Below are 27,967 nucleotides of genomic sequence, written 5' to 3'. Positions count from 1 at the left end.
AAATTGAGCAGCTGAGGCTGGGGAGATAGAATCAGGAGGACTGAGATCGGGGACTGAACCTGGGGGGCCCTGCAGCAACCAGCCACCCCCCATCCCTCACCCTCTCCTGGCCACCACCCCTGTCCCCACATCACACTCCCAGGACAAGCTCTCCACGTGCCTTTATTGCAGTGGGGACCACAGGTGCCCACACCTCGACCCACACCACCCACCCGGGACCAGGCGGAGGGCACCCGGCAGCCAAGCCCCCACTCTGCACCCCCCATCCCCAGCCGTGCTGGTGGGGGGCCACATGGCGGCAGGTGACAGTCCCCATCGCCTCCTCCGTGGTGGTGTCCTGGCCTCAAGGGCTGGAGCATCGAGCATCTCCCGACAGGTGGTCTCGGCAAGGTGGGGGTGACCCCGTGGCCCCCCACTCACAGCCACTGCAGGGAGAAGCCCTGGCTGAGGCTGAGGCCAAGGTCACTCACGGTGAGGACCTGTGGGATGAGAGGAGACATTTTGGGGTACAGTCTCAGTTGGGGGGATGCATTGTTTTCCCTACCCAGCTCGGCTGAGCTCCCCTCTCCCAGAACCCCAACATGGAGGGAGAGACACCCCAGAGTCCTCACTCACCTCCTCAGCCACCTTGTGACACGGTCTGGGGGAGGAGGGATGGACACTCCCAGGATGGGGACCCCCAGGACAGGGCACCCCAAGATGGGGCTGTACCTGGTTGTCCAGGTAGGAGAAGGGCTTCTCCTGGCCATTCAGGAGGACCTTGCTGGGCTGCTCCCGCACCCCAAAGATGCTCACTGTGCCGATGGTGACCTCAGTGGCCTCGCTGCTGGTGTGAAGGACGATGGAGGTGAAGATGTTCTGCAGGAGGGGGTGACATGAGCTCAATGTGGCTGGGTGCCACAGGACCCCACTCCCCTTGCCCTCCCCACCACATCCCACCTGCGTGACGTTGAATACCAGGTAGGAGTAGCTTCCCTGCTCCAAGGTGTCCAGGCTCTCGCCATCATCCCAGAACAGGTCCCCCCAGGCGGTGGCACTCTGGGACAAGGCCACGATGAGGCGCAGGGGATTCCCTCGGGTCACCTTGCTGGTGGTCCCCGGTTTCTGGGGTTCAAAGACATGGGTGCTGTAGGGTTGTGAGCACCCAGGAGGGGGGTCCAGGAGCTGAGGTGCTGGGGGGGACACACATACTGTGGACAGAGCCCAGGGAGGTGATGGGTGGGCGCTCACCTGAGTGGGCAGGACGGTACCTTCCCGGACATGCAGGTTGATGTGATCCAGGGGAGCCGACATCTTCATCATCTCCCCACTGCTGTTCACTGAGGAGCCCTGAGCAGGAGGCAAGAGACATGGGTGTGAGGGGCTCAGGGGCATGGCACGGGCTCGGGCACAGGTCTGGGCAGTAGCCATCCCCACCCTTTCCTCCAGTGGGGCTTGCTGGGCTCAGCCATGGCTTTCCACCCTCAGTCCTGAGAGGTACAAGCAGGGACCATCCAACCCTCAGCCAAGCACTGCAGTGCTCCTCACCGTGTAGAAGTCGTACCACACGCCTCGGGGGACATAGCCCGTGACTGAGTCCACCCCGGGCTCTAGCACCGGTGTCACCAGCAGGCTCCGGCCCCACAGGAACTGCCTGTCCAGCCCCAAGGTGGCCACATCCTGGGGGAACCTGCGGCGGGATGGAGACATCGCTCAGATCGGCTGCTTTCTCCATGATCCAGCCTAAGTGTCTCCCCAGCTCCCAGCAGAGCTCTTACTCAAAGAACAAGGGCCGGGCGACAGTGTCCCCTTGCACGTGGGCACGGTGGAAGAGGGTGTAGAGGAAGGGCAGGAGGGAGTAGCGGGTCAGCAGCACGTTCTTCATGGCCGTCCTCGCTGCAGGGCTGAACACTGTTGGGTCCTGGGCCTGGGGGAGATGCGGGGACTCAGCAGCCCCCCCATCCCCAGCCCCATCAGGCATCCCCACCTCCCCTGACCTCCTGCATCCCCCATCCCACATCCCCCACCCCGTATCCCACATCCCCTGTCCCACATCCCACATCCTGCATCCCACATCCTGCATCCCACCCCTGGGGTGCCTCCCACCGAGCACGCTGCCCTCGACCTTCTCGTTCTGGGTGTTGTGGTTGCGAGCGAAGGGGTAGAAGGCACCGAGCTGCATCCAGCGGGTGCACAGCTCCTCCGAGGTGCTGCCAGAGAAGCCGCAGATGTCCGCCCCAACCAGCGGGATGCTGAAGAGGCTGAAGCTCAGCAGCCCTGAGGGCAGGGATGATCAGTGGGGCACAAGGAGTTTCAGAGAAGTCTCCAAACAAGCAGAAAGCTCAATGAAGCTGGGGTGCTGGTAGGGAGGGGTCTGTGTGCAGCCCGTGCCACCCACCTGGGATGGAGTAATACATGTCCTTCCACTGGCTCCGGTTGTCGCCCAGCCAGTGCCCTGAGTACCGGCCCTGGCTGGGGAAGGTGGAGCGGGAGATGATGAAGGGGCGCTGCCCCCGGATCTGGATCAAGGCACTGGAAAACAACGGGGAGAGCCAGAGGTAGGAGGTGAGAGCAGCCCCCCAGAAGCTTGCCTTATCCCACAATGGTGGAAGGAGAGGTCCAGCCCCACGGCAGCCCTGCAGTGCTGGAGGGTCAGCCTGAGCAGTACGGCGAAGGCTCAGTGCCAGGACCAGCCTCACTCCCCCATCCCTCCCAGAGTGGTGTCAGCTCCCCTCCTCTGCCAGGTTATTCCCATCCAGAGGCTGTGAGCAGCCAGAGTATCTTCCCTTTGGGTCAAGCACTCAAATCCCTGTCCTTTCCCTACACGGCCCTGAGCAGCAGGATTTTGTCCCATCCCATGCCCAGGCCAGTGGGAAGTAGGATGCTCGGGTACCTCGCTGTGGCTTTGGCTTCCATCAGCCCATAGAGGTTGTGGAGGTTGTAGTGCACTGAGGCTTTCTGCTTCGCTGAGGCACACACCGTCTTCGCAAAGAGGGAATCACCCAGCACGGCTGCCGGGAGGGAGAGCCTCCGTTGGCATGCGCTGGTGGGAGGTGCAGGGGACACAGAGCCCCCCCACCCCCAACACTTGCTGGCTCTGGGTCAGCCCTCCCACATGCAAGGACCAGCCATTGCTGCCAACCCAGCGCCGAAAGCTCCTGTAGATGGTCCCATCCTGCACCCTGACACAGCCCCATCAAGTGTGCAAGGCTTGGGCACAGATACCAGCACACGCGAGTATGGATGGAGACATTCAGGGTGCGAAACAGAGACATGATGTCTCTTAAAAAATGGTTTTCCTCCATCACACTCTGTTGCCAGCGATCTCAAAGCACACAGTACCCACCAGCACAGCCTTGCATTTCACCTCCCTCCTTACCCGGTGTGTAGGGTGGGCTGTCGAGCTCTCCCTGGGGGCAGCCATCTTCTGATCCATCCATGAAGTTGGATGGCTCATTCATGTCCTAAGCATTTGTGGAGCAATTTCAAGGGGAAGGTTTTGGGGATTAGTAAATAGACCTGGAAAAGCTGCATCTGAGGGACAGACAGTCCTGCCAGGACACACACTGGGTGCCAGCTGAGCTGCTGGCAGAGAGTCACCCGGGGCAAGGAGGGACTTACAATCCAGAGGCCATCAAAGGGCACGTGGGCATGGAAGTGCTGCAGGTTCTCCAGCCACCACTGGTGTGTGTCCGGGTTGGAGAAGTCTGCGAAGGCAGTGAAGCCGGGCCAGACCTGTGGGGACACCACAAAACCACAGGTTCAGCAAGCAGGTGATTTGTGGGGGGTCGCCATGGGGAATGGGGTGCCACAGGGCTGTGAGCATGCTGAAGGACCAGGGGTGAAACAGGCAATAAACCAGAAGATAAACCCAGGCCGACTGCTTCGAGTCCTGGATGCTGCATGCACAGCATCCCTCCTGCCACCATGGTACCCGGGAGCATTGGGGTGCCAAGGACTCCCCCACAGCCCGGTGGGCAGTGGCAGCTGATGGAGTGGCTGCTCTGCCTCTGCATGCACAAGCCCTGACACCACCTAGCCCAGGGCATGTCAGGGAAGAGCTGTGATTTCTCCATGCTTTGCCTCACTCCAGGAATTTTAGCCAATTCTTTTTTTCCCATTTTTTCAGGCTACATTGAAAGCCTCCTCCTCGTAGATGGTGAGGGAGAGCTGGTGGGAGCAAACAGCCGGGGGGCACAAACTGGGAGGGAACTGCTGTGGAGCAGATCTGGAGGCGTGTGTCCATTGCAGACAACCTCCCCTCACCCCAGAAATGGGAAGGGAGAGAAATCAGATGACCGGCCTTGGGCAGCACTGCCGATTCCGTTAAGCTCATATGACTCCCACGGGCTCCTCCGCTGGGACAGGGGCTGGCTCCCAGGGTCGGTGGAGACACCAGGAGGTGACACACGAGGCCAATGGCTGAGCCAGGCTCTGGCAACCATTCCAGAGAGGTCCCTTGGCCGCTTGGCTTTCCCCCCAGTGTGAGGGATGAAATCTCAACCATGCTATTGCACAACCCTGCTGGGCTGGGATTTCCCCCTGCAGCTCCTCACCTGCCCGATGAGCGGCTGCCCTTGGGTGGTGTTGAGGAACAAGCCCCGTCTCAAGGCTTCATCGAAAGGCCAGTAGGAGCCATGAGGGTTGGTGCTGCTGATGCCGGGATCCTGGGGACGGAGCAGAGGGTTAGTGCCATTCTTGGCAGACTGTGGCTCCTTCCCCCTGCCAGACCGGTGTGATTCAGAGAAGAGGACAACACAGACGGGGTCAGCCAGAGCCCATAGACGGCGGCTGTTTCCCCCAAAGGGAACAGAAACTTGCTTCAACACTTCCAGGGATGTTTTCTAAAATGCCACTTCTGCAAGTCCCCAGGACCCGTTAGGGCGTTTTGGGGAGGGGGGGACAAATACAAGAAAACTCATGCTTATGCAAGAAATGTTGGGTCATGGATGGGCTTGGGCTACAACGGGAAGTTCAATAGGGAGGGAACCCTACCTTTCCCTCCCCAGAACCCCCCAGTCCCCACCACCCCCAGCAAGCAGAATCCACACCCCCTTTCCTTGTGGAGGGAAGAAGTGAGATCACAGCCAGGTCATGAGATCCCAGCATTTGTGGGGATGTGGGGGCACCCCAGCTGAGCACCCACAAGTTAAACAGCCTGACCCACAGTTCCTCCATTCTTTCACCCATGGGGGACGGGGGCATCCCTGTACTCCCACAGCAGACAGGACCACAGCACGAGAACCTGGCCCATGTCTCCACAGTCCCTGCATTAGGGGGATTTCCAGTGACAGTTTACAGTTGCCTGCCCAGCACTGGAGACCAGCCTCGGATAAAAGTCCCCAGGGCTGGGGATGATCAGCTGGGACCATGAGCATCCCTTACGTCTTACATCCCAGATCTGCAACAAAGACAGCACGGGGGAGAGGAGGGGAAATACCAAGATCATAACGTAGTGCTGCCCGTGTTTGTGGAGGTCTTCCACCAACGAGGGGAGGGAGGCAAATTTCTGGGGATCGAAGGTGAAGTCCCGGTACCCATCCATGTAATCGATGTCATTCCACTGCGCATCCTGCAGGACAGAGGCTCAGGGATGGATGACAGAGCCCGGACCCAGCCTCTACGGGTGTGAGGGGTTACCTGCGGGATCTCGTAGTTCCTCATGGCTCTCACAGTCTGCCAGGTCTCATTGCTGGATCCGTAGCCCCAGCGGCAGAGGTGGAAGCCCAGCGCCCAGAGCGGAGGCATGGCTGGGAAACCTACAGTGGGAGAGCGGGAGCACGGATGGGGTATCCTTGGATGACAGGGGCGTCTCAAAAGGATGGGAAGAGAAATGGGAAAAAGGAGGTGACTGATGACCCTTGACATGCTGGGAGGGCTGGGAATGGGATGGCTGGGGACCACTGACCCCTCCCCAGCTGGGAGGGCTGGAGACGGTGGTGAAGCTGGGGTGAGACAGGGATGGGGGCATGGGGGAGGTGCCTGCAGGTGGCCACGCTGGGGCGCAGACACTTACCTATCACCTGCTGGTATTGCTGGATGACCATGTTGGGATCGGGCCCCAGGAAGATGTAAAAATCCAGCACCCCCCCGATGGTCCTCCAGGTCAGGGCTGGAGCAGGCTGCAGGGCCACCTCTTTTGGTGGGCAGTGGGGGAAGAGAAAAAGACAGTCACAATTGGGGAGCAATGCCCAGACCCCAACCCCCACAGCGGCGGCAAGGCAGCACCACAGGTAATGCTCAGCCTGGGCAGGAGAACGGAGAAATCCCTGCCTTGCACTCAGCAGCTGCTAAATGAGCATCTGGAAGCTTAAATCACCACAGCCCAGGGAGAGCGCTGGTTTACATGGGGAGAGGGCTCGCTATCTTAAAAATTTGCTCCTTAAGCCCAAAGCTGCGCCTTTCTCCCAGCTTCCACTTAAAGACCAAGCACATGCAGGGCTTTCCTTCATGTCCTCCCCCAAAATCTCCTCCTAAGTGAATGAAGAGCTACTTGTGCAAGTGAGCATGTGGGAGCAAGGGCTTTCCTGGGAAGGGCTTTTCACGCAGTTGAGCTCACGAACCTCAGCTCAGGTGGTTGCATCTCCTGTGAGCTCCTCCTCGGGAGCATCACCACAATAAAGCAAGTGCAGCTGGAGCTACGAGAGCCCCGGCGTGCGCAGCATTGTCCCAGCTGGCTGCAAGCGGCGGCTGCTGGGAGGGACGGGTGGTCGCCAGTGCGGTCCCCGACATGGCAGGAGCCCGCGGGAGCTGCTGTGTTATCAGCTGGCACACACGAGTGGATCCCATGGCTGCAGCCGGCGCAGCACAGCTGGGAAGAGCGCGGGCGGCAGACGGCATCCCCAGCTGCGCCCCAGCCATGCCACGCCGCTGGGCCTGGGGGCAAGGCCGTTTCGGGTGGAGAGGGAACGGGCACGGACCCGCACACAAGGGACTTGCTTTTCCAACAGCAACTTGGCAGCTGGGCATGTGGTTAAACTGCTCAGCAGTTGCTAAAGAGCCTCGCTGTAGCCAGGAAACAGATGGCTATGCTCAATAACGGAGCCATCAAACCACATCTTTCCCTTTTATGGCTTCCTCTCACCCCAAGTTCCCAAACTGGCTTCTCCAGCAGCTCCCATCTGTCCCCACCTGCCGGGTCCTCCTCCAGGGACAAGCTGGCCCGGGGTCCCCCGGGACACCTACCCATCGCATTGCTGTTGAGGAGGAAAACCCCGTGAGCATCTCCACCCTGCTCCATCAGCAGGTAGAAGGGGTGAGCACCATAGAGGTTGAACGATTCCTGCAAAGAGGAGGTGCCAGGTGAGAGAGCAGCTCCCAGGCAAAGCTGGAGAGCCCTGTGTCAACTGGGGTGAATAAATGGCCCTGAGTTGCATCTGCTGCCACCACCTAACCAGGCATCTGTCACCCTCTGTGGAGGACAAGGTAAGGGATGAGGATGGTTTCGGAGCTGGTGCTGAAGGCCATGGGAGGCTCCTTCTTCTTCGCAGCTTGGAGGCTGCTACTGAGTTGGGCTGGGCAAGGGGGAAACCTCCTGCCTCACCACAACCTGTTGCACGAGCAGCAGGGTGGAGCGGAAAACACCCAGGGCCCTCAGAGTGCCAAAAGCATTTTGCAATTGCTCTGAAATCCTTCCTGGCACATATCTGCCTGCCAGCCTCGACCACCCCCTGCCTCTCCCAGGACTGCTGCCCATCCTCCTTCCACATTTTCCCAGGGTTTGTCCAATGCACTGGAGAGCAGTACCCCTGTCCTCACCCCCTGCACCCCTAAGGGGAGTGGGGAGATGGTACCGTGGGAGAGACATCACGGGCCCACAGTGTGAGGGTGTTCCAGTCCAGGTTGTGCAGGAGGGTGCCGCGGTGCTCCCCCAGCCCATAGAGAAACCTGGACGGGAGTGATGTGGATATCTGGAGAAACTGGTCAGCGAAGATCAAGGGGGCCACAGTGGTGTTGAGCCTGCCAAGGTGACATCGAGAGAGAGAGAGGGTCAAGAGGGAATGCTGGGATCCACTGGGATCCATTTGCCCATCAACAATTTACCCCTTGCCTCTCAAAGCATCCCAAAGGCCAGTGCAGTAGCTTATGTCCCACCCTGCATTCAGCCCCAGCACCTTGGCCCAGGCAGCAAATTTGGGTCTGGCTGGATGAGAGGCACAGCCCAAGCCTGACCCAGCACAGCACAGCCTTTCTTTTGACACCAGAAGTTTCCATGCAGGTTATTATTAACCACCAAGGCAATATGGCAGTGGGGTTTCTCAGCCTGTTGTCACTGATAAACAGCTCCCAAGTAAAGGACAGACCACAGACACCAGCAAATGGGAAGGAGGAGGAAACGATGGGATCCCAAAACACCCTGGCCACACATCGACCGGCTGTTGGTGCTCACCAACAGCTTAGAGTAGGCAAAGCCATGGAGGTGACTGAGAGCAGCACAGAAAACCACCTGCAGTCCTTCTCCACAGAAAGCCTGGAACTCTGGGTGTCCTTGTAGCTTGGACAGCCAGGGAAACCCAAAATCAGGGTGAAACAGCCAAAGCCACAACCCTTTGGTGGCTGTTTCCCCAAGTCACCAGGTCCCTTATTGGTGACATGTTGGGGATTTGCACAATGTTTGGCTGCTGTACGACCTGGTGAGCAATTAGGGCACTGGGAGGTTTTTGGAGAGGTGCTGATCCCACCCAGCCCTGCCACGGACACAGCAAGTACGTAGCCAGCCTGTGGGGTCAGGAAGCCATGTGCTGCCACATCCCCACATAAGCACGGCTGGAAAAATGAAGACGAAGAGTAATTATTGGCTGGAGATCCCACAGTGTGGTTTTCCTTAAGGAAAAGCCCCCAGGAAGCATGCTGGAGCCTGCCCAGGGTGGGATGACCTTTCCCCCCGCCCCCCGCTGTGGGATGCAGAGGAGGTGGGTTCTTACAGCACTGTCCCTGTTGCCCTGCGCCGCAGCAGCACCCCAAAGGGGTCCCGGGAGAAATCCAGGCTGTAGATGGGGTTTTCCGCTTTCTTCATCGCCTGGGGAACCTCGAGGGGAACCTCGTACCGTGGGTTGGCCGCATCTGTTATCTGCAAAAGGGAGAAAACACGCTTTAAAGACCAGCAAAGCAAGAGGGCAAAGGGTTGGAGATGCTCACTGGCCACATACAGGCACGCCTGGAGCACTGTAGCTTCTAGACTTGGTCTGAGCAACGGATGGTCACCTATGGGATGGAGGGTGCAGGACTGCAGTCACAAGCTCTGGAAGGCAGCCAGCGAGAAGCTCACCTTGATGTGCAGCCGGGTGTCCGTCTCAAACTTCACTTCCAGCCTCAGCTTCACGATGTCATGGGGGTAATAGGCCTTCTCCCTCCGCACCAGCAACCCCACCATGCCCAGTGCTGTCTGGTTGAGGCTCTCCAGGGTGTAGCTAGGGAAGTCAGGGGGGTAGAAGCACCAGGGCACGCCGCGCTTGCCCGCTGCCGGTGGGGGGCTTTCAATGAAGCAGCACCCCCGGTTTTCGCAGAGCTCCTGGGTCACCACCACGTGCCGTTCCGGGTAGCAGTCAAAGCGGTGGCTTTCAGGTACCAGGAGACATTTGGGGGGTAGCATGGGTCCGGGCCAGCCCCCCGATACTTGACGCAGTACCCAGACGGTGACAGCGCTCAGCAGCACGGCGGCCACCAGCAGCCCACTGCCCACCCACCATGGGGCCAGCTTCCCGTGGCCGGCGGGCGTCGGGGCGGCCCCTTCCTCCTCCACCCGGCACGCCGCCGGCTGCGGCACCGCTGTCGTCAGCTTCTGGTACGACTTCATCGTCCTGGTGCTGGAGTGAGGGGGAGATGGAGGCAGGCGTGAAGGAGTTGGAGGGGGAGAACTGGCCCAAGCCTTGAGGATGGCTTCCCCACTCCCGACACCCAAGGTTCAGGCAGAGCTTGCCCACCTTGGCACCCTGCACCGAGATGTCTGCGCCCTCGGCTAAGATGCATACAGCAAATTTGGCAAAGGATGGCTTTGCCAGGGTTGCGTGGTCCTGATCCTGCAGGAGTGCAGGGAGATGCTGCCACATGACTCTCTGCCAGCCCCAGGGGACAAAGTGCCATCCACCTGAACCCCACCTGCTCTTGGGTGGCAGAGCAGCCCCTCAGGTTTTTCCCAGGTCGTAATTTATGGGCTGCAGCGTTTCTGGAAGCTGCAAGTAAAACCGAGCTCCCTCTGCCCATGAGAACAGAGCCATGGTGCTGGGAGCTGCAGCTCCGGGGTGCAGAGCATCCTCTGCTCCGAGCATCCTCTGCCATCGACCAAAGCCCTGAGTCAGAGGTTTTAGCCCCAGGGAGGGCTGGGCGAGGGATGGCAGAGAATATGCTGTCAGTCTTTGCCTCCCACTGATAAAATCTGATTTTAACAACCGCTCAGGCAAACATCTCCGGTACTGTAAGGGAAGGAGAACCCCCATGCTCCTGCTGAGTGCAAGGAGCAATCTCAGCACCTTAAATAAGAGTCACAACTTTCTTCTCTCCATCTCCTACCCAAGCCATAGGTGCTCAGACCCCACTCACCCCCGCCCTGCAATCTGCAAAAGCTCAGCAAAACGGCTCTCCCCCAAAAGCAGATTTTATTCCCCGGCAGCCCTCCCCCAGCTCCAGCACCAAAATGGCTCAACCTGCCAGGGCCTGGCTCCGAAGCCACCCCTGAGTGGCAGTGCCTGCCCCACGCAGCACCTCAGCCTTATGCAATCGTCGGTCGCTTCCCCACGCGTGGGTGGCAGCACCCACCCGCCGTGGCTGGCAAGCACTGTCATGCGAACCCCGGGGACCTCGGCATGCCACCAGCCCATGCACCCATGCTCATGCCAGGCCAACCCGCGATGTCACCCTGCAGCAGGGGCATTTGGGGGGGGGACAGCCAGCGCCTGCAGCTGGGGGGTCCCCAGCCCGACACGGGGAGGCATCGCGCCCCGGGACCCCCCTGCCCGGCCTGCCTGGGCCCCGCTCCGGCCATGCCAGGCGCTTACATACACGTGTCTCCTCTTGACATTGTGGCTGCGGGCAGGCAGGCAGCAGGCAGCAGGCAGGCAGGCAGCAGGCAGGGCTCCCAGCCGCTGCAGCTCTGCCTGCTCCACCGTAAAAACCCTACAAGACGCCCAGCTCCTTCCTACCGCTCCTCTCTAGTAGCCGCGCCTCCACACACGCCTCTCCGGCGACTTCTCAGCCGCTTGCTCCTCTGATTTGTGTGCTTTATATTACTATTTTTTTTTAATATATCTATCTACACTTAATGCTGTTTGAAAGCCCCAAGGTGGAGAATATGAGAGATTAGCAATTTTTTAGATTTTCCCCAGCCTGGATGCATGCAAGGTCTCAAAACCCAGAGTATTAGTGCCTCTACCCAATTTTAGGGCGAGAGGACTTTACCCAGAGCAGCGTGAAAGAGGTGCCCGTGCTGAATCCTGTGGCTTCAGGGAATCGTGATGCTGGGTGTGTTTTGAGCACACAACGGGTGGGCTAGACCTGCAAAACCCCACACTTCCCAAAACAAATCCCTTTCTTCATGCAGGTTTTCACCAGCGGTCCTTTCTCCCATTGCACTCCTGTTCATCTGGTTAACAATTGTATGTAATTGCACCCTCCCTGCCCAGGCTTTTCCACTCTCAGGGGACTGGAGAGCTGCTCGTTGTTTACTATCAAAGGCCACTGCAGTCTAAAGGTCAGCAGCAAAGGACAACAGACCTTTGGAGCAGAGTTGCTTTCCCCAGGGAATGAAAACAAAAAGTAAGAGCTCTTGTGAACAGGAAAATTCACCCAGAAACAGAATTTCAGGTGACACAACACCCCACCCTACCCCATACTATATGGGATCTGTCAAACCCATGTTGTTGCAAAGACAGAGACCTCAATTCTGGTGAGCCCCATGTGTTGGGTTGTCACCACAGAGGGTGAGACCCCCACCCAGGACACAGCCAGCCCATCCCTCCTGCCTTTGGGGACCAATGTCTCGTGTCTGTCTCAGGGAGAACCCTTGGATGATGCAGGATGGCATCCACCACCAGCACCCCTCTCCTTGCTTGTCTTGGCTCTCTGAGCCACCAGAAACCCTCCAGGATGCAAAGGAGATCTGGAGACATCAGGAATGATGAGATCTCAGAGATGAGATCAGATCAGATGAGGGTCTCAGAGACATCAGTGAGGACCAGAGCGATGGCTGAAATCTGCCTTCCAGCCCTGAGCTCACCCTGTCCCAGCACCTGGGACAGGTTTTCAACCAGAGTCTGAAAATCTGGGAGTGGTGAAGGCCAACGCATGAAATGCCCAGGCTTCGTGCCACTGCCTGGGAGCTTTAACCAACCTCATTAGCTCAGTGCAAAAAAAAAAAAAAAAGGGGGGGGGTTTCTTAACAGCAGGGAGGTGCATCTGCCTGAAGCAGGGTTCTAAATCAACAACCTGGAGGGACACCATCCCCCTGCTGTTGGCTAAGGATTGTAATAGTCTACGTTCACACTGCCCTAGCCGAAAATTCTTCAGCCAGGGTTTGCTCTGGCTGCGTGGACTTGTGAGGCTGTTCCAGATGCGGGGCTCCCCACGTTTTGCAGCCTGTGTTGTGTGAAGGGAGCAGCAGTGAAAGATGGGATCTTACTGAAAGACTCAACTATGGCCCTTAGATCTGCTCCAACGAGGATATTTGGCCTCGACACTGGAAAGCACAAATTGCACGGGGCCAACACAGACTTTCTAATATAGTTACAAACATGAGAAAAATCAAAGGGAGCCCAGTTTCAATGGAGGCAACTGGGTTCCGTCAACCGCCTGTGTTATTACATTTTTTGGATGCATTTTCATCATTGCTGGATGATCGCAGGGTCCGAAATGCCGCTCACGTCATTGGGGTCAGGGTGCTGTGTTGGCAGCTCTCACAGCTGCACAAGGAAATCGCAAAGACTGGGCTCAGGATCTGGCCCTGGGGCAGGATTTGGCCCTGCTGCAGCGCTCGGGGGGTTGTGGGGCCCGGCAGTGCTGGGGTGACAGCTGGTCCGGTGGCCAGCGGAAAAGGGCAAGCCCGGCGAGCAGCCACCTCCTGCGCCCCGGGGACCAAAATAGCCGCTGAGCACCCTCCGAGGGCCTCACGGTGCCCGAGACACGCTCCGACCCACTGCGAACCCCCCCACGCATGAGGGTGCAGGACCCCACGGCCACGCCGCGGCCCTCCCCTCCTCCTCCTCCTCCTCCTCCTCCTCCTCCTCCTCCTCCTCCTCCTCCTCCTCCATGGAGGCTGCTCCGGGCAAGCGGGACCTTTCGGAGAGGGGCCCGCAGCGGGCGGGGAGGGCCCGGCGGTGGGGAGGGGGCGCCGGGGCGCGGTGCTCGGCGCTGTACAGCCCGCGCGGCCGGAGGGGGTGTGGGGTGTGGGGGGGCGGTACGTGACGGCGGCGCCGCGGCCCCGCCCTTTCCCCGCGCCCTTCCCCATGAATGAACGGCGCGGGCGGGGCCGGGCGGTGACGCGCGGCCGCCGGGGCGGGCCGGGGGTGACGCGCGCCGTGACGCGCCATGCCGGAAGCGGCGGGGGCGCTGGTTGGTCGGCGGCGCGGCGGGGGGGAGGGGGCCGCCCCGCGCTTGTTGTTGTCCGCGGGACTCGCTGGCAGGGAGGGAGGGAGGGAGGGAAGAAGCCGCGCAGCGCCCCCGCCGCCGCCGCCACCGCCACCCCCGCCGCCCCCCGCCGCCGCTCCCCCCCCCCCTCCCGCGGCCGCCGCCGCCCCCGCCCCGGGCGCGCGCGCGCGCTCCCGCCGGCACGCAGGTGAGGAGCCGCCTGGGCGCGGCGGGGCGGGGGCGGGGGGGTTGGGTTGGAGCTGTCGGGTGGTAGAAGGGGGGGGGTGGCCGCTCGGCCGCTCCCACCGGTTTGGGGAGGTTGGGGGGGGGGAGGTTCGGTCCGGTCCGACTCGGTCCGGTTGGGTCCGGTCGTGTCCGGTTGGGCGGGGCGGCTGAGGTAAAAGTGCTGAGTCACCACCGCGCCGGGCACGTGGTGCCGCCGCCCCTCGCACCGGGCCGGGCGGCGCGCACGTGGGCCCCGGCGGGGCGGCGGTGAGGGGCGGACCCCCCCCCCCCCACCCCAGACCCCCCCACTTCACCCCACATCTCCGCGTTAGGGGAGCGCGGCGTGGGAGTGGGGGGGGCCTGGGGAGCGGCCTCTCGGACCGGCCGCAGCGGGGAGCCGCGGTGGGGCAGGGGCCCCGCGGTCACACCCCCCCCCACCCCCCCCACACCCGAACCCAGCGCGGGGCCGGCGTCGCTCAGTCGCCCGCGGGACGGGGCCGGCGTCTCCCCCCGCACCCCTGTGGACGCGGGGCTCGGGCGTCCCCCTCGGGAGGGGACGGTGGGTTTGCGCCTGGGCGATGCTTTTCCTCTCTCTTGTTATTATTTTTATTTTTTCCCCCCAAGGATGAGCGTGCAGCCTGCCTCTGCCTTTGAATGGTTCTTAAAATACATGTGAGGAAACCTGTTGTGACGCCGCGCGCTTCGCCGTCTAAAAATAGCAGCTTTTGTAGTACGGAGGGAGCCGGGGCGCAGCCGGTGCCGGGCAGCGTGGCAGCGGCGGTGGCCGGGCGTGGTGGCGGCCTCGGTGAGCCGCTCTCCGCCCCGCGTTATCGGGCGGGAGCAGCCGCCGGTGGGAAACGCTGGCCGGGCTCCGTGCTGCCCATCGGATGGGCTTGGGGCGTCGGGGCTGAGCGGGGGCTTATCTCCCGCGAGCACGGCTTCTTTTTGGGTCAGAAGAGGGAAGGCGTGTGGTGCGTTTGGGCTGGTCCCGGAGCTGGCGGGAGGGATGAGTGTGTAAGGGGGAAGCCCTGAAAGCGGGGCGCTCTGCGGCCACCCCGGGACGTGTCGGTGGGAGGAAAGGGGACGGTGACGTTCTGGGAGCGGGCGCTGCCGCGTGACTGTCTGGTGGGCGCGGGGCGGTTTGGGGATTTAGTCAGAAATGGGGTGGGTGGGGGAACCTCTTCCGAGCTCCTGGTGAAGGCAGTGGCATAAGATGGGGAAACATCCAGGCCGTGAGCGAGGGGAACTGAGATCTCTGAACTCTCACAGAGTGTCAGGGTCTGTTTGAGAAAGACCTCCTTCCTCCTCCTCTTCCTCAGACTGAGAGCCCGCTCCCCTCCCTCGCGGGCTGCTCCGTGGAGGATTTATTTTACAGATTCTGCCGAAAGCAGGCCATGAGGTCTCAAATTAGGAACGAGCCCCCTTTGGGCAAAGTTGTTACAGAAAAGGGAAAGGCCTCCATTTTTGCTTTCACCTGGCCACCCCCTCCTTCGCCAGCGTAGTCCTAAAGCTGAGCTGGGACCACGGAGGGTGGGGGGAGCTGGTAAGAGGAAAGTGTTTCCCGGGAAAGCTGCACGCCTTTTTCTTGCACTTTCAGTTTTTATAAGCCCTGTCCGTCGAGAAGCGCAGCCTTGCACCCCAGCCCTGCGCGTTGCGCCGTTGGTGCTGTCAGGGTTTTACCAGCAAATGAATTTACCTTGTGATTTTTCTCACTGACGAAACGGGCGCGCGTTCCTCCGCTTTTCCCTCTCTCCTTCCGTGTGTGTACGCCGTGCTGCCTGCGGAGAAGCCTTCCTCGTGCAGTCACTTCCTAGAGGTGATGGACGCCGCGGTTGCCCAATGGCAGCTCGCAGGGCTGCGCGGCACCGGAGTTAACTCCGCTCCTCCTCGCCGGACGGGCCGGCAGCAACGGGGCGAATGCCGCAAGATTGGGGCATGCGGTGACTCTCGCCGTCAGGACGCCCTGCCTGCTTCTGCGGGCTCTGAGCTTGTCGGGGCTTTGCACCTGAGCTGCGTTAGATGTTCCTGGCTGTATTGCGCCAGGCTCGTACCCTGCTTCGCAAGTGTTTCTGAACCAGAGACAGAAATTTGTTAGCTTTCTTTTTTTTTTTTTTTGCTTGCCTGTCAAGGGCAGCGTGCTTTGTCATGTTTTATGTCATTTCTGCGCCGTCGCCCGTCTCGGCAATCTGTTGCAGCAAGGAGTTTGGTACTGCTCTGTGCCTCCTGAAAGGGAAAAATACAGATCGGTTTGACACGCTTTTATTTCCATCAACATTGGAAGATGATTAATGGCGTGGAATGCGCTGCAGAACTTGGTATTGAAAATCTCTAGCTGTGTGAGATGTTTGGGAAGCGAAGAAAGGACAGCTGGGAGCGCTGGCCCCCGCAGCAGTCAGGGTTTCTGGGATAAGCTCACTTGCTGATCATTTTTGTAAACATCCAGCTGTGAAATACTTGAGCGGTGCTAGCACTTTCAATTATCAGGAAGTTTCGGGCTCAGCACCCTGTAGAGATGAACAGGCAGTTTCCACTTCTGTCTTGAGCTATTGTTTCAGGCTACATTCAAACTCGGGCAGAGAGTCTTGCAAGCATGAAGCAAGCACAAGTGATGCCGTGCTCTGTGACCATCAACACAAGAACTGGGGTGGGGGGGGGAAGGCAGTGAGGAGAGCAATTACCCTGTCACTAAGCCCCTGAGTGGAGGGACAGGTTGTGTAGCAAATCCCGCTGCTTTGCGGTATTGCAGGACCCTGAATAGCGACGCCGTTATGTTCCATTATTAGCAGTTGGTGAAGATGTCCGACTCGATGGCTGGCATGTGGGGTCAGGAGCGGTGAAGTTAGGAATCCCAATCCCAGCTCTGCCCCAGGATCCGACTGTGCATCCAAGCAGGTTGTTTGTTGCTTGGTGGCTCAGCATGGCTGTCTGGAGGAGATGCATCTCTGGGCCAGTGATGCTGAGGCGTAGTTCTGGTGTAGCTCTGTCACCGCATTTTATAAGTGCGTGATGGGAAAAGTGCTGTATGCTTGTCAGTACCGGGGCTGGCTGCCGCATACCTTTCCCTTTCAGCCACCTCCTCCGTGAAGTTTCTGAGGTGACACACAAGTGTACCCTCCTGGTGCTCCGTATCCTCTGCTCCCTAACCACGGGCTCTCTGCAGCATCTGACTAGGTTGTTTACCAAACCACTGAAGACTGTCTGATCCGTGTCCAGGCTTCCCCAGAGAGAGCCTCAGAGAGCTGTGTCCTGGCAGCTCTCAAATGCGCTCTGAAGGTTCCTGAATCTCCTCTTTGCTGCTGGATGCTGGTTCCGATCCATAAGGGAAATGGAAAGCTGGCCAGCTGGGCGAGGGCTGCGTGGAGCTCCTCTAGAACAGTAAACAGTGACTCACCCCCTCCTTGTGTCTTCTCTCTCTTCATGTCAAATATATTGCCTCGCATATGCTTCTACTCTCTGATTCACACCATCAGCCCGTCCCTCCCCGCTCTCATTACAAATGAGTGACAAGCGTCAGTCTGCCTTACAGGATGTGTGAAGATTGTCAGAGCAGGAGAATGGCTTTTTGAATGATGAGGGGGGGGGGGGATGGTGCTCTGCCTACCATGCAGCAATGTGCTGGAGATCCGTGTCGTGCCTCCGAGCGGCAGAGGCACGGCGACGAAGATGTAAGCATCTGTAGTTCCCTTCACCTGTCAGCTCAGATGTTATCCTTGGTAGGCACATCTGTTTGGCTAGTGCTTTGGAGCTGCAGATAACTTGCGGATAAACGAGAAATTTAACTAAAACACCTGCCTGGGAATTAAATCGCCGCATTTGGGAATGAGTAGAGTATTCCCTGCGTAACTGTCGGTGCTGAATCGAGACGCGATGGCGGAGATCCCCATTGCTGCTTGAACCTCACACTGTTTTTCTGGCCCCTGGAAGTCGTGGCTGGCCTGGCTGACGGTGAGGGTTGCATGTTTTCAGTTTGCTGTACGTGTCTGAGGATGGAGGCTAAACACCAGCAGGGCTGTCTGCCAGGCACTCATGTTCTGGCCAGGGTTGTCTTTCAGTGTAGAAAGAGTTTTAAAATTCGAGTTCATCCGCAGTTGTCGGGTGTCGGCAGTGACTTTATAGTAATTCCTTAATGCGTAACGCGCTTTGAAAGCCCTGTAGCGTGGAAAGTCTGAAATCTCATTCTGGCATGTTTTCTTTCTTAATTGCAAGCCTTGTGTGGAAAGCTCTGTCCTACCTCTGCCCGAGTCAGGCTTTCTGGTGTCGTCTTCTTTCAAAGCAAAGGAACTGGGGATCTCTAGACGGTCCAGGCTGAGACCAACAGGCTTGGGATGTCAGCCGGAGACCTCCAGGTTTTTGGGAGGATGCTGCAAGAGGCATAGAAGTGGTCTGAGAGAGGGAGAGGGCGTTAGCAAGGCTGTCAATGGGTAACTTTATTGCAGAATTACAAGGGCTCTTTATGTAACCCACAGTCAAAACACTTGCTTTAAATACAAGTGTGGAGCTGCGCTGGAAAAGCCTTTGCCCCTTACAGTTGGTGTATTACTACTCACCGCTTTATTTATGTAGCGTTCAAAGTGCGTTGTACTGCTTACAGAATAGAGATGTAATGCGGTCCTTGTTCCAAAAAGCTGAGCTCCTAATTTTAGACATGATGCAGCAAACGCAATTAAGAAAAGAAGGGCAGGAATAGGGTAAAGACTAAAAGGGTTCTAATAATCAAATCGCAGGCAGGATCCCAAAAGACCCCTGTGCAGCATGTTTAGGGAACGCTGCTGAATATGACATGTTTGCGGGATGGTTTACGATTTCATTGTGGGGTTTTGCCTTCTAACTGTGGAAGGTGCCGTGCTGATTCTAGTTGCTCATCGTCGGTAGCTGAATAGTCCCAAATAGTTCTGATGGGAAGGATTTTGTAGGTGGGGAGATGGAGATGGAGCCCGAGGCCCTGGAGGACTGTTGGTGAGGGTTGCGAGTGTTGTTGTATCGGTTTCGAGCGGAGCCTGGACCACACCTGTGGGTTTACCTAGTGCAGAGATAAGACTTGCCCTGGCACTCGTGTCTGAGTGTAAGACTTGAACCTGTTTGAGTGTTTCTACTTGCACTACCAAATCCTGCCCTTGGGGTCAGGGCAGACCCCAATTTCCCACCCTTGTTTAAATAGGGCCCGGCATCACGGTTCCTGATGGTGCCCTGAACCTCCTTGCTCATCTCTGTACTAGCAGCGGCTCTGGCACGTTGCCCCTGGTGCAGTAGGATGGATCCCAGCCCATCTCGGAGGGACACCGGCCCGTCCAGGGTGTTTTGGTGTGTGGGGGGAGGCAGGCGTGCAGCACGAGAGCGCGAGGGTGTCTGTGCCGTCCTCCGAGGAATGTGCAGGGTAAGGAGATGCTGCTTTGGTGACACGGAGCAACAGGTGACTGGAAGGGGTTTTGTCACGTGGAGCCGGAGCATTGCACGGGGTGACAGGCGAGCCCTCGCGCTGACCCCCACCTAAGGCAACCTCACCCCTCGGCTCTTGTTTTCCACGATATTTTACATTTCTTTCCGTCTCTGCACAGCCAAGCGGCCCTGTTCAGTTTTTCCATCGGCTGGCGTAGAAAGTGCTTTGAAGACGCGCTGGGTGAGGATCAAAAGGCTTTTTGTGTAATTGGTGGGTGTGACGGGTCTGTCGTCGGCCTCCCCCTCCTTTTTGACTTTCCTTTTCCGGTTTTAGCAGCGCGGAGTGCCGCCAGCGGGACGGCAGCGTGCCCCTTTCCTTGTAGGGATGGGGGCGGCGAGGGAGGGGGGGATGCCGAGGGAAGGAAGAGTTTCTGATGCTGTGGGAATGTGAGCTCTCAAACTCTGTAAACAGCTGGTGACTCACTGCATAACTATGGCACCAACTGCCTGCGCGGCCCGCGGCGCTGTGCGTCTGCAGGGAGGGGGCTGCCGGCCCTTTCCTTTACGCGCTGGCAGCTCCTCTGCTCTTCTGAACTCGCTGGGACCATTTGGCCGAGACGAGGAGCTTTTTCCTTCCTCCTCCGTGCTAGCGCCTACGTCTGCGCCTCCGGCCTGGAGGTAGGGGTGGGCGGCAAACTCCCGGCGCGGAGGGGAAGCGATGGATGGCGAAAGGGCAGTGCTGGGGTCTGGAGAGGCGCCTGTGCTCGCAGGAGATCCTGCCCGCCTGCCTGCGGTCAGCCCTCGTGCGAAACATGCAGTGTGACAGCAGCCAGAGGACAGACGCATCCCCGTCCCTTGGAGGCGGCTACTGGGGGCTGGGACGTGCTCCCCTGCCCGGCGCCCAGCCCACTGAGGCAGGGGCTGCTGGAGCTGTGCCCGGGGTGGGGTTTGGTGCTGGAGGAGAGTAGGGAAGGACTCAGTGATGCTCTAGAAAACGCAGCACACACCAGTTGCTGTAAGTAGTCCATTCATCACGGAGCATCTTGGCTTGTCCGCTGTGCGGCTGTCCTTGTCCCTCCTCCAGACATGGAGAGCTGTGCTGTCTCAGGCTTAAAAATAGAGGAGGCGCCTAAATACACTCCCTAATATCTAGGATAGTATCTCGCAGCTTTGCACTTACGGGATTATTTTTTCCCCCCCCTCCATGCTCTTCATCTTGATTTTTACGTAAGTCGTGTGATGATGAGGTGTCTTGACTGATAAAATCCAAGTGACAGCAGGGCGGGCTGAGCCAGCACCTTCACCCACACGGCTCCCACTGGTCCCCACACCCCACCTTTGCACCCCCCCGAATCCCGCCACCCCCTGTTTGCAGATATGAATGAGTTTGTTTACTCTCCGACGACCTCGTGATGTCTTTGCACAGACATGACCTGAAGTCATTATTGCTTTTGGGCTTCTCTGTTTCCATGGCGACTGTCTCTGGGTTGGCTACTTTCCCAAGGTCACCATGGCAACTATCAGAAGGGAATCATGCTTGGGATGCTTTGGCTGGATTTTTCATGAATGATTAGGATGTGTGACACGATGCAGACGTGGAAATGGGGAGGGTTTGGGCTGGGCTGGAGGGGGGGGGGAAGAGAGAGAGAGAGGACTCCCGCCAGACAGGCTGTGCGCTCTGCGGTGCCGCTGGGTGTGCAACCCTCGAAGCCGCTGTGCGCCGGGGGGGACCGGCACCTCGCGCCCTCCCCGCCGGGGAGCGATCGGCAGAGGCTGTGATGGTGGCACGGCTGCGGTCGCCTCCCTCGCGGTAGGTACCCGGCGGAGCGCCGTGCTGCCGTCACCGCGGGGTGAAGGCTTCGGGTGGAGGTGCGGGCAGGTGGATTTTCTGCAAGGCGCTGAGCGAAGGGGTGTAGTCGCTGGCTAAGGTGAGAGTGAAGGGCAGCGGCTCGGCAGGGGTTGGTCTCTCTGTCGGTGGACATGCCTCCATGTCACTAGAAATATCAGGCAGGTCAGCTCTCGCAGCCTGGGGCCGAGAGGATCGGGAAGCAACAGTCTTGGTGTGTTGGGAGAGGCGAACTCCTGCCTTGCTTTGTTATCGGGGGGCTTTTGTTTCTGTTGTTTGGGTTTTCTGGTAGCGTCTCCTTTGGGTGGGGACGGCACTGAAAGCAGGTTACAAACGAGGCAGCTTCTTTCTGGGTTGCTGATTCAATTTCAAGCCAGGTTAATAATAATCAAAATAAGCATGAAGGGAGTTGTTGTCTTGTGGCTTTTCAGTGCCTTTTATGAGCGGAGGTAACTCTTAATTCAGTCCCTAATAGGCCATTCTGCGCGTCTGGGATTCCTCTGGAGGGAGGTGAGCGAGTGACTGGGCCTGGGAGGCCGCACTCTGCGTTCCCCTTGAGAAGAAGGGGTGGCATACTGGAAGGTGCTGCGTGGTGGTTAGTGTAACTGTTGTTTACAGATGGGAGCTGGTGTCCTTTCCCCCCCTCCTTGCTCTGTCTTCCCTGCTTAATCTTAGTGTAGTTAATAGCAAAATAAGAGATCTATAGCGTTAAAAAGCCACGCACTTGTCAACACAAATTTCTCTTTCTCGTATCTGAACAGGGTAAACTGATCTCTGAATCCAGCCCCGTGTTTTAAACAACTGTGTGGTTGTTTCTTTTAATGGCGGTTAAGTTGGGGGTTTGGACCAAACTTGGATCTTCTTCCTATCTTCATCTTTGAGACTACTGTAACCTGAAAATCTTGTTTTGTTTTTCCAGTTGCAATTTCTGAGCAGTTTTGTCCGGAAGACTGTGCTCAGGTTATGACGACTAATCCCAAACCGAACAAGGCATTAAAGGTAGGGAAGAAGGCTGAGTGGGCGATGCTGGGTGGCAGGGGAGGCTGTCGCAGAACTGTGCTGCATGTGAGGTCGGTTGTACATGACTGTTCTTTTTCATTCTGAGAGACTCTTACAAATGGGTGCTGATACAATTTCCCACAATCTACAGGAAAGGTTAGGGTAGAAGAATACCAGTGATAACCAGAAAGAATTCTGAAGTTTCTGGAATGGTGTGAAGGCTGGAGTATCCCAGTTGCTATCCAAGAGACTTTTGACTATAGCAATTACTGACAGCATCCTGAAACCAGTGCTCCCAGGCCCATCAATGAGGTACTTCTACTCTCAGGACTGGGAGGCACTGGGAAAGGACGTGTCCAGCTGGTGTCTCTCAGATCCATGAGACAGTAAATGCCTCAGATGTACCAGCTTGGTGGTGATCTACGCATGGATTGTGCATGCATTGTTGGAGTTTCTTTCCAATGTCTTAGCTCTTCATTCCAGACATCCTTCAGTCTCTGAAGAGACAAAAGGATGATGTCTTAAAAGGTTCTGAAAAAAATTGTGACAGCAAACCTGCCTGAGAAAAAGGCACAAGGCATTGGTGTCTTTCTCACGTAACTTCAGAGTCTGGCCTGTGCACCAGGAAAACCTAATTAGGCTGTGGTCCTTGAAGCCAAGCAGGGTTGGTTTTGTTCACTACTTGGATGAAAAGCCACAAAATGCTGAATTAAACCCTGCATACAAGTGGTTGTTCTGCTTTTGAGATGCTGCACTGTCCAAGCATAATGCTGGGAAAAGGTGTCATCGTTAGTGTTCAGTATGAATTCCGGGTCCTGATGAACACAAAGGGCTTCAGTCTGCTTTACATTTATCTCCTTAAAAACCTTACTGTTCAGTTCACACTGGGTGTGTAAGGCTCACTGCTTTCTCTGACTTAAGAGGGTTACCCAAACCCAGATGACAGCAGTGCTCAGATCTCTGCCATGTTTTACACAGATGTTTTAGTGGAGCATATGCTCTCTACAGTGCTTCGGGGGTGTTGTCCATGTGGAGGTGTCATATTGCTGAGGGGTGGCCTGTCTCTGTTCGCTGTCCAGAACATCTGTTCACGTAGGGTTGCTGCTACCCCTGTGCTGTTGGTATTTGCAGGTAAAGGAGGAGTCAGGAGAGAATGCCCCAGTGCTGAGTGATGATGAACTCGTGTCAATGTCCGTACGGGAGCTGAACCAGCACCTGAGGGGTCTCACCAAAGAGGAGGTCATCCGTCTGAAGCAGCGGAGGCGCACGCTGAAGAACCGGGGCTACGCTGCCAGCTGCCGCATCAAGCGCGTGACTCAGAAAGAGGAGCTAGAGAGGCAGCGAGTTGAGCTGCAGCAAGAGGTGGAGAAGCTGGCCAGAGAAAACAGCAGCATGAAGCTAGAGCTGGACGCCTTGCGCTCCAAGTACGAAGCACTCCAGACCTTTGCTCGTACTGTGGCGCGAGGGCCTATTACCCCGACCAAAGTTGCCACCACCAGTGTCATCACCATTGTGAAATCAGCCGAAATCTCATCCAGTTCTGTGCCGTTTTCAGCAGCGTCCTAGTGCCCTCGGTGGGGGGAACTAGCAGCCTTTCAGAGGGGAGGGGAAAAGGCTCTTATGCATTGTTCCGGAGTCCTTGGTCACGTCAAGAATTGGCATTTTAACAATTCTCTTCCAAAAGTGCAAAAAATAGAAAAAAGAAAAGAAAAAAAACGCCCAAACCTACAAAGGGAACTTAACTGGCTGCTTCTGTCTGGACTCAGTGGCTCCATCAACCTCTCGTGTCCAGGATTTGAGCTCTGTATGCAGTACAAATTGCAAGATCTGCTTCGTCCTTCCCCCTGCCTCCCCAAACCCCTCTCAGCCGTGGGCAGCTGCTTTCCAGCTGGGAGAAGATACCTGAGGAGCCTCCGGAGTCTTCTTGAATGATGCTCAAGAGCCAGGAAACAGATGGACCGTAGAAATCATCATGTGAGATGAATGTATGGAAAAAAGAATTTCCTTTAGTGGCATCCTACTCCCTGTAAGAAAGGTCTCCCCTACCTTCCCCACTTCCATCTGATATTACGAGAGCAGGGATATAGGCTTTTTGGATTAGATTTCATCCTGCTGTGAGTGGATGGGAGCGGGAGGATGATGGAGACTAATGCTTGGGTCTGACCACACCCATTAGGAATAATGTTTTGTTTTCAATCCATGCTGTTAAAATATGGAAAAATATATATTTTACATATTTTAATATGCCCCATTACCTGTGTGGCCTGTAAAAATGACATTGCAGCCTCCTTATTCCAAGCCCAAGTTTCCCGATAGCTCCTTCCCTAAGGTGTGCCTGTGAATTGGGTATATTTATGCAGTTTATTTCTTCCAAATGATCCGCAGTCTTGAAGTAGCAGCTTTTTTTTTTCTGGATTCCCTGAAGCTTAAGGGAAGGAGGCACAGTAAATGCTGTGAAGAGCTGTGTGGTGGGGAGAAGGGGAGACGAGGAGGAAAAAATGCTGCAAGTATTACCAGGTGGAGGCAGAACTGGCTGTGAGAAGGTGGGACAGTTCTGCTGGGATCAGCACTCTGAGAAGGGGTTTGTGCAGAGTATTTCAGAAAGATGTTTTTAAAGCACTGAAGTGTAACTAGAAGGCAATAGCGTTCAGATGGGAGGAGAGAAGTTCTAGAGACTCCTCTTTGACAAAAGCACTGGTAGGTTAGCAGTGAACATCCCAGCTGGAGAGCTGGGCTCACCAGTCTTTGACCAGAGAAGGGCTATGGGGAGGTCAGATGGGAGCTGGAAGAGTCTTTTCCTCTCCATAGCGTGTCAGGCGCTGAAGTTGGGATCCAAAGAGTACAGTGAACAACCCTCAGTGTTCAGACAACCTGTGTGAATGTGACCCTGAAACTTGACGCTTTCTCTTGGGAATGGGTGAATTATCCCAAGAGGCGCACGGAGGGCAGGAGGGAAAATTGGTGTGTGTGTGTGTAGGGGACAGAAGAATTGGGATTGAGAAGTCGTTCATATGGCTCTGAGCAGTGGTTTGGGAGAGGGATTTCTGGCTTGGCAATGGGCAGGAGGTGGGAAGCCGAAAGGAGAGATTCTGCTGTTGCGCAGCAGCACTGAAAAGACGAATGTTTCCAGGTCACTGTAAAAAAAAAAAATAGCTATGTTGGTGTTTGTGTGTTTTGTTGTTGTTTTTTTTTTTCTTTTTGAAGTAGGAAAGAAAAGGGACTGTGAGTTTTGCAGGGCAGGTCAGAGACTTGTGGAATGGACGATGCCTGTTGTCACGCAGGTGAGAAGAGAATGAGATTGCTGGAGTTTAAGATGAGGAGAAGAGCTTAGAGGATTTGGGCTCCAGAACAGAAAACAAAGATCACGGAGAATTCATGAGTGTTTTGGACTGAAAGAGAATAATCAAGTGCCACCGTTGTTGCAAAGGGGACAGCGAACTGGCATCTGACACCCCGTATAATTTGTTGTTTAAGGCTTTGTCTTGCCTTCAATGGCAGTAAGTTTGTAGAAATTTAGCGAAGCCCTACTTGTCTTTGGAAGAAGTTGTTAGCTTGCTTTTTCTTTTTTTTCACCTTGTCATTGGAGTCTCTGGATTTCCCAGGAGGGTCCTTTGTGAAATAGGTTAATGAAAAGAGAAACCTCAGACTTGGTTCTCATTCAGTCCTCAACATCGACATCCGTGACCTTACTGAGCCAGAAAGGGTGTAAGTGAAACGCTTCCTGAAGGCTCATTACCCCTGCCAGATCCACATGTTATGGAGGGGAGCAGGGAGTTTCCTTCAAGTGATTTTCCAACACGTAGAGTTTGGATGACACTTAGCGTTACCTCATTTCTCCTCCACTCCCTCCCTATCTCCGAACAGGCAGATCGATGTCCTGTGTATCAGTACCAGTTATTGACTCCCACAGCAGAAGCTGAGGAAGAGAAAGATGTTACTGTCATTTCCTGGTCCTCTCATGTTCTCCAGCTCACAGACATTGGAAACTTTCCCAGACCTTACAGGTGCCTCCGAAAACAGGCAAAATGGAGACTCCTGGCACTGTTGGGGCTTTAAATGAAAACTTTAATGAAAAAGGCCAGTTGACTTGAAAATGCCCAAATGCTTCCAGTCTTTAAAACAGCTCCAGAGCTCCATAACATTCCTGGCTAGATAGGAACACCCTCTGGCTGCCCTTGACCCCCCCGCCGGGGAAATCAGACCAGTCGCACCGAGGGGGACGGAGGTTGAACTTTGTTCCGTGGGGTCTTCTTGCTGTTGGAATGAGTTGAGAAACATATCTTTACGTGGCACTTCCCTTGCGGCCAAGTATTTCTTTTTTTCCAGTTCTTGGAAGGGTGCCAAAGGCTTGTCCAAGTGATTGCTAGTTTAGTGCTGGTAGGCACTTAAATCTCTGGTCACTCGATAAAGAACAAGAGGCCTGGGTGTTGTTAAAGCTGTTGATACCATAGCCATGGTAGGTAATCCATATTGGATATCCATAAGGACCACGTGGAAATATTTAAAGAGAGAGAAATATATATATAAATATATAATTATATACATTTTATCGTACAGATTTTTCGTAAAAAAAAAAATAATTTTTTTTCCAAGTTTGATACTGTAAATCTTTATTAAAAGAAATTGCCAGTCCAGGGCTCCCTGGGTGGTGACCTGGAGGGGAATGAAATGTCCTGGCTAAACTTCCACAGAGGGATCAGAATTGCAAGGTAACGTGGAGGGAGGAATGACCCGAAAGCTGTTGACCGTGTTGGAGACCCAGCTCCTCCACCCTCCGCCTTGGAGGGCCCTCCAGCTTGGGGTTGTCACATTGCATTCCTCTGGGGTTCGGTTTGTTTCTGTTGGGTTTTTTTTGTTTTGTTTTTTTTTTTTCCTCTCCGTCCTGCACTTACAAGCCTGACACCCAGGGCAAGCGCCTGCAGAGTCGCCCAGGCGGCTCTGGCCGTGCTTCCCTGCAGCCGTACCTCTCGCTTGTCTCTTTGCTGCAGTAGTTTGGATGCTGGGGCTTCCTTCTCTGCCCCTCTTAATTTGTTCTCCCCCCGCCCCGCTGAGGAGCGGGGGCTCTGGATTTGAGTGCTGGGATCCTCTCCCCTGGCCCTGGCTTTTCTTTGGTTGCTCCCCATCCGCAGTGTGACGTGGGAACCACGGGCTGGGTGGGAGGCAGGAGAAGACGAAAGCGTTGGGCAGGGTCCGGGAGGGACATCTCTGTTCTTGTAGACGTGTTTGCTGTGCTTTCTACTGGGAGTGGGGAACCTTTCCCTCCAGGGCAGCTCCAGATCCCTTTGAAGCAAGTCAGCGTCTCTGCTCTTGCCCAACTCTACCGTCTGCCGGAGGAGACCGCAAAGCGCAAGCTTAGAGACCTGGGTGACATCGCAGCTCCGGGGAAGGCCGGGGAGGGGACGAGGTGCTGGCGGGTGAGCCGGTGTGGAGGCCAGCTGTGGCAGGGCCGGCACAGTGCCACGGGAGCGCGGAGTGGTCAGGCCACTGGACGGCTCAGACCCGGGGAGGAGGAGAAGGTGGCATTTTTTTTTTCTCTCTCGAATCATTTAAACTTCATTGTCATGATTGTTTTTATTTAAAAAAAAAAAAGAAACAAAACAAAAATGAAAAACTTTTGTAATGTGGATTTGTTTTCCTTCGTCTGTATTTCAGTCTGCTGGGGTGTTTCCGTAGATGGTGGATACTTGCTTTCATTTTTTTAATGATAGAAGTCTTCTGTTTTAAGTTGTTTTTTATCACCAGCTCATTCTATCCTCTGTGGTTACTCAGTAATTTCATTTCAATATTTATTTTTGTGCTGCTTTTTTATTATAAAATAAATTATTGATATACCAAGCAATGTGGATTCCTGTTTGTAAGGCGAATAGCCCTGTGTATGTGTCCATTACTTTCTCTTGACAGCCACAACGTAATTTATTGCTGTAAATTTAGCTGCAGTGACTGGTTTTTTTGTACCTTTCCAATAAAGCATTTTCTGGTTTCAGA

The 27,967-nt window shown here is 56.2% G+C and overlaps 2 protein-coding genes across 7 annotated transcripts; one reads left to right on the top strand and one right to left on the bottom strand.

Annotated features, from left to right (window-relative positions):
* Positions 1–144: 144 nt before the first annotated feature.
* On the bottom strand, positions 145–15,549 carry LOC141950996 (lysosomal alpha-glucosidase-like). 3 transcript variants are annotated; one of them, XM_074886645.1, is made up of 20 exons: positions 15,458–15,549; positions 9,248–9,785; positions 8,904–9,049; positions 7,773–7,938; positions 7,165–7,261; positions 5,996–6,115; positions 5,620–5,738; positions 5,420–5,551; positions 4,536–4,646; positions 3,601–3,714; positions 3,359–3,443; positions 2,873–2,990; positions 2,378–2,511; positions 2,105–2,256; positions 1,758–1,906; positions 1,528–1,669; positions 1,231–1,329; positions 940–1,104; positions 712–858; positions 145–479 (listed from the first exon to the last, which is right to left on the bottom strand). In XM_074886645.1, exons 2-20 carry the CDS (start codon positions 9,773–9,775, stop codon positions 417–419), a joined length of 2,787 nt encoding a protein of 928 aa, XP_074742746.1. In that variant the 5' UTR covers positions 9,776–9,785; positions 15,458–15,549; the 3' UTR covers positions 145–416. The 3 variants fall into 3 exon arrangements, with proteins under 3 accessions (XP_074742746.1, XP_074742745.1, XP_074742744.1); XM_074886644.1 differs by lacking the exon at positions 15,458–15,549 and adding an exon at positions 10,978–11,101; XM_074886643.1 differs by lacking the exon at positions 15,458–15,549 and adding an exon at positions 10,974–10,998.
* MAFK (MAF bZIP transcription factor K) lies at positions 13,672–27,967 on the top strand. Of its 4 annotated transcripts, XM_074886650.1 has the most exons (4): positions 13,695–13,744; positions 21,903–21,982; positions 22,134–22,294; positions 23,114–27,967. In XM_074886650.1, the coding sequence occupies exon 4, from the start codon at positions 23,171–23,173 to the stop codon at positions 23,546–23,548; it is 378 nt and encodes a 125-aa protein (XP_074742751.1). In that variant the 5' UTR covers positions 13,695–13,744; positions 21,903–21,982; positions 22,134–22,294; positions 23,114–23,170; the 3' UTR covers positions 23,549–27,967. The 4 variants fall into 4 exon arrangements, with proteins under 4 accessions (XP_074742747.1, XP_074742751.1, XP_074742748.1 ...); XM_074886646.1 differs by lacking the exon at positions 22,134–22,294 and having other exon boundaries at positions 13,672–13,744; XM_074886647.1 differs by lacking the exons at positions 13,695–13,744; positions 22,134–22,294 and adding an exon at positions 15,718–19,815.

The sequence above is a fragment of the Strix uralensis genome, chromosome 16 (genome assembly GCF_047716275.1).
Source record: "Strix uralensis isolate ZFMK-TIS-50842 chromosome 16, bStrUra1, whole genome shotgun sequence".
NCBI lineage: Eukaryota > Metazoa > Chordata > Aves > Strigiformes > Strigidae > Strix > Strix uralensis.
Note: the sequence above shows the minus strand (reverse complement) of the source record. Positions and strands in the feature narration are given on the sequence as shown.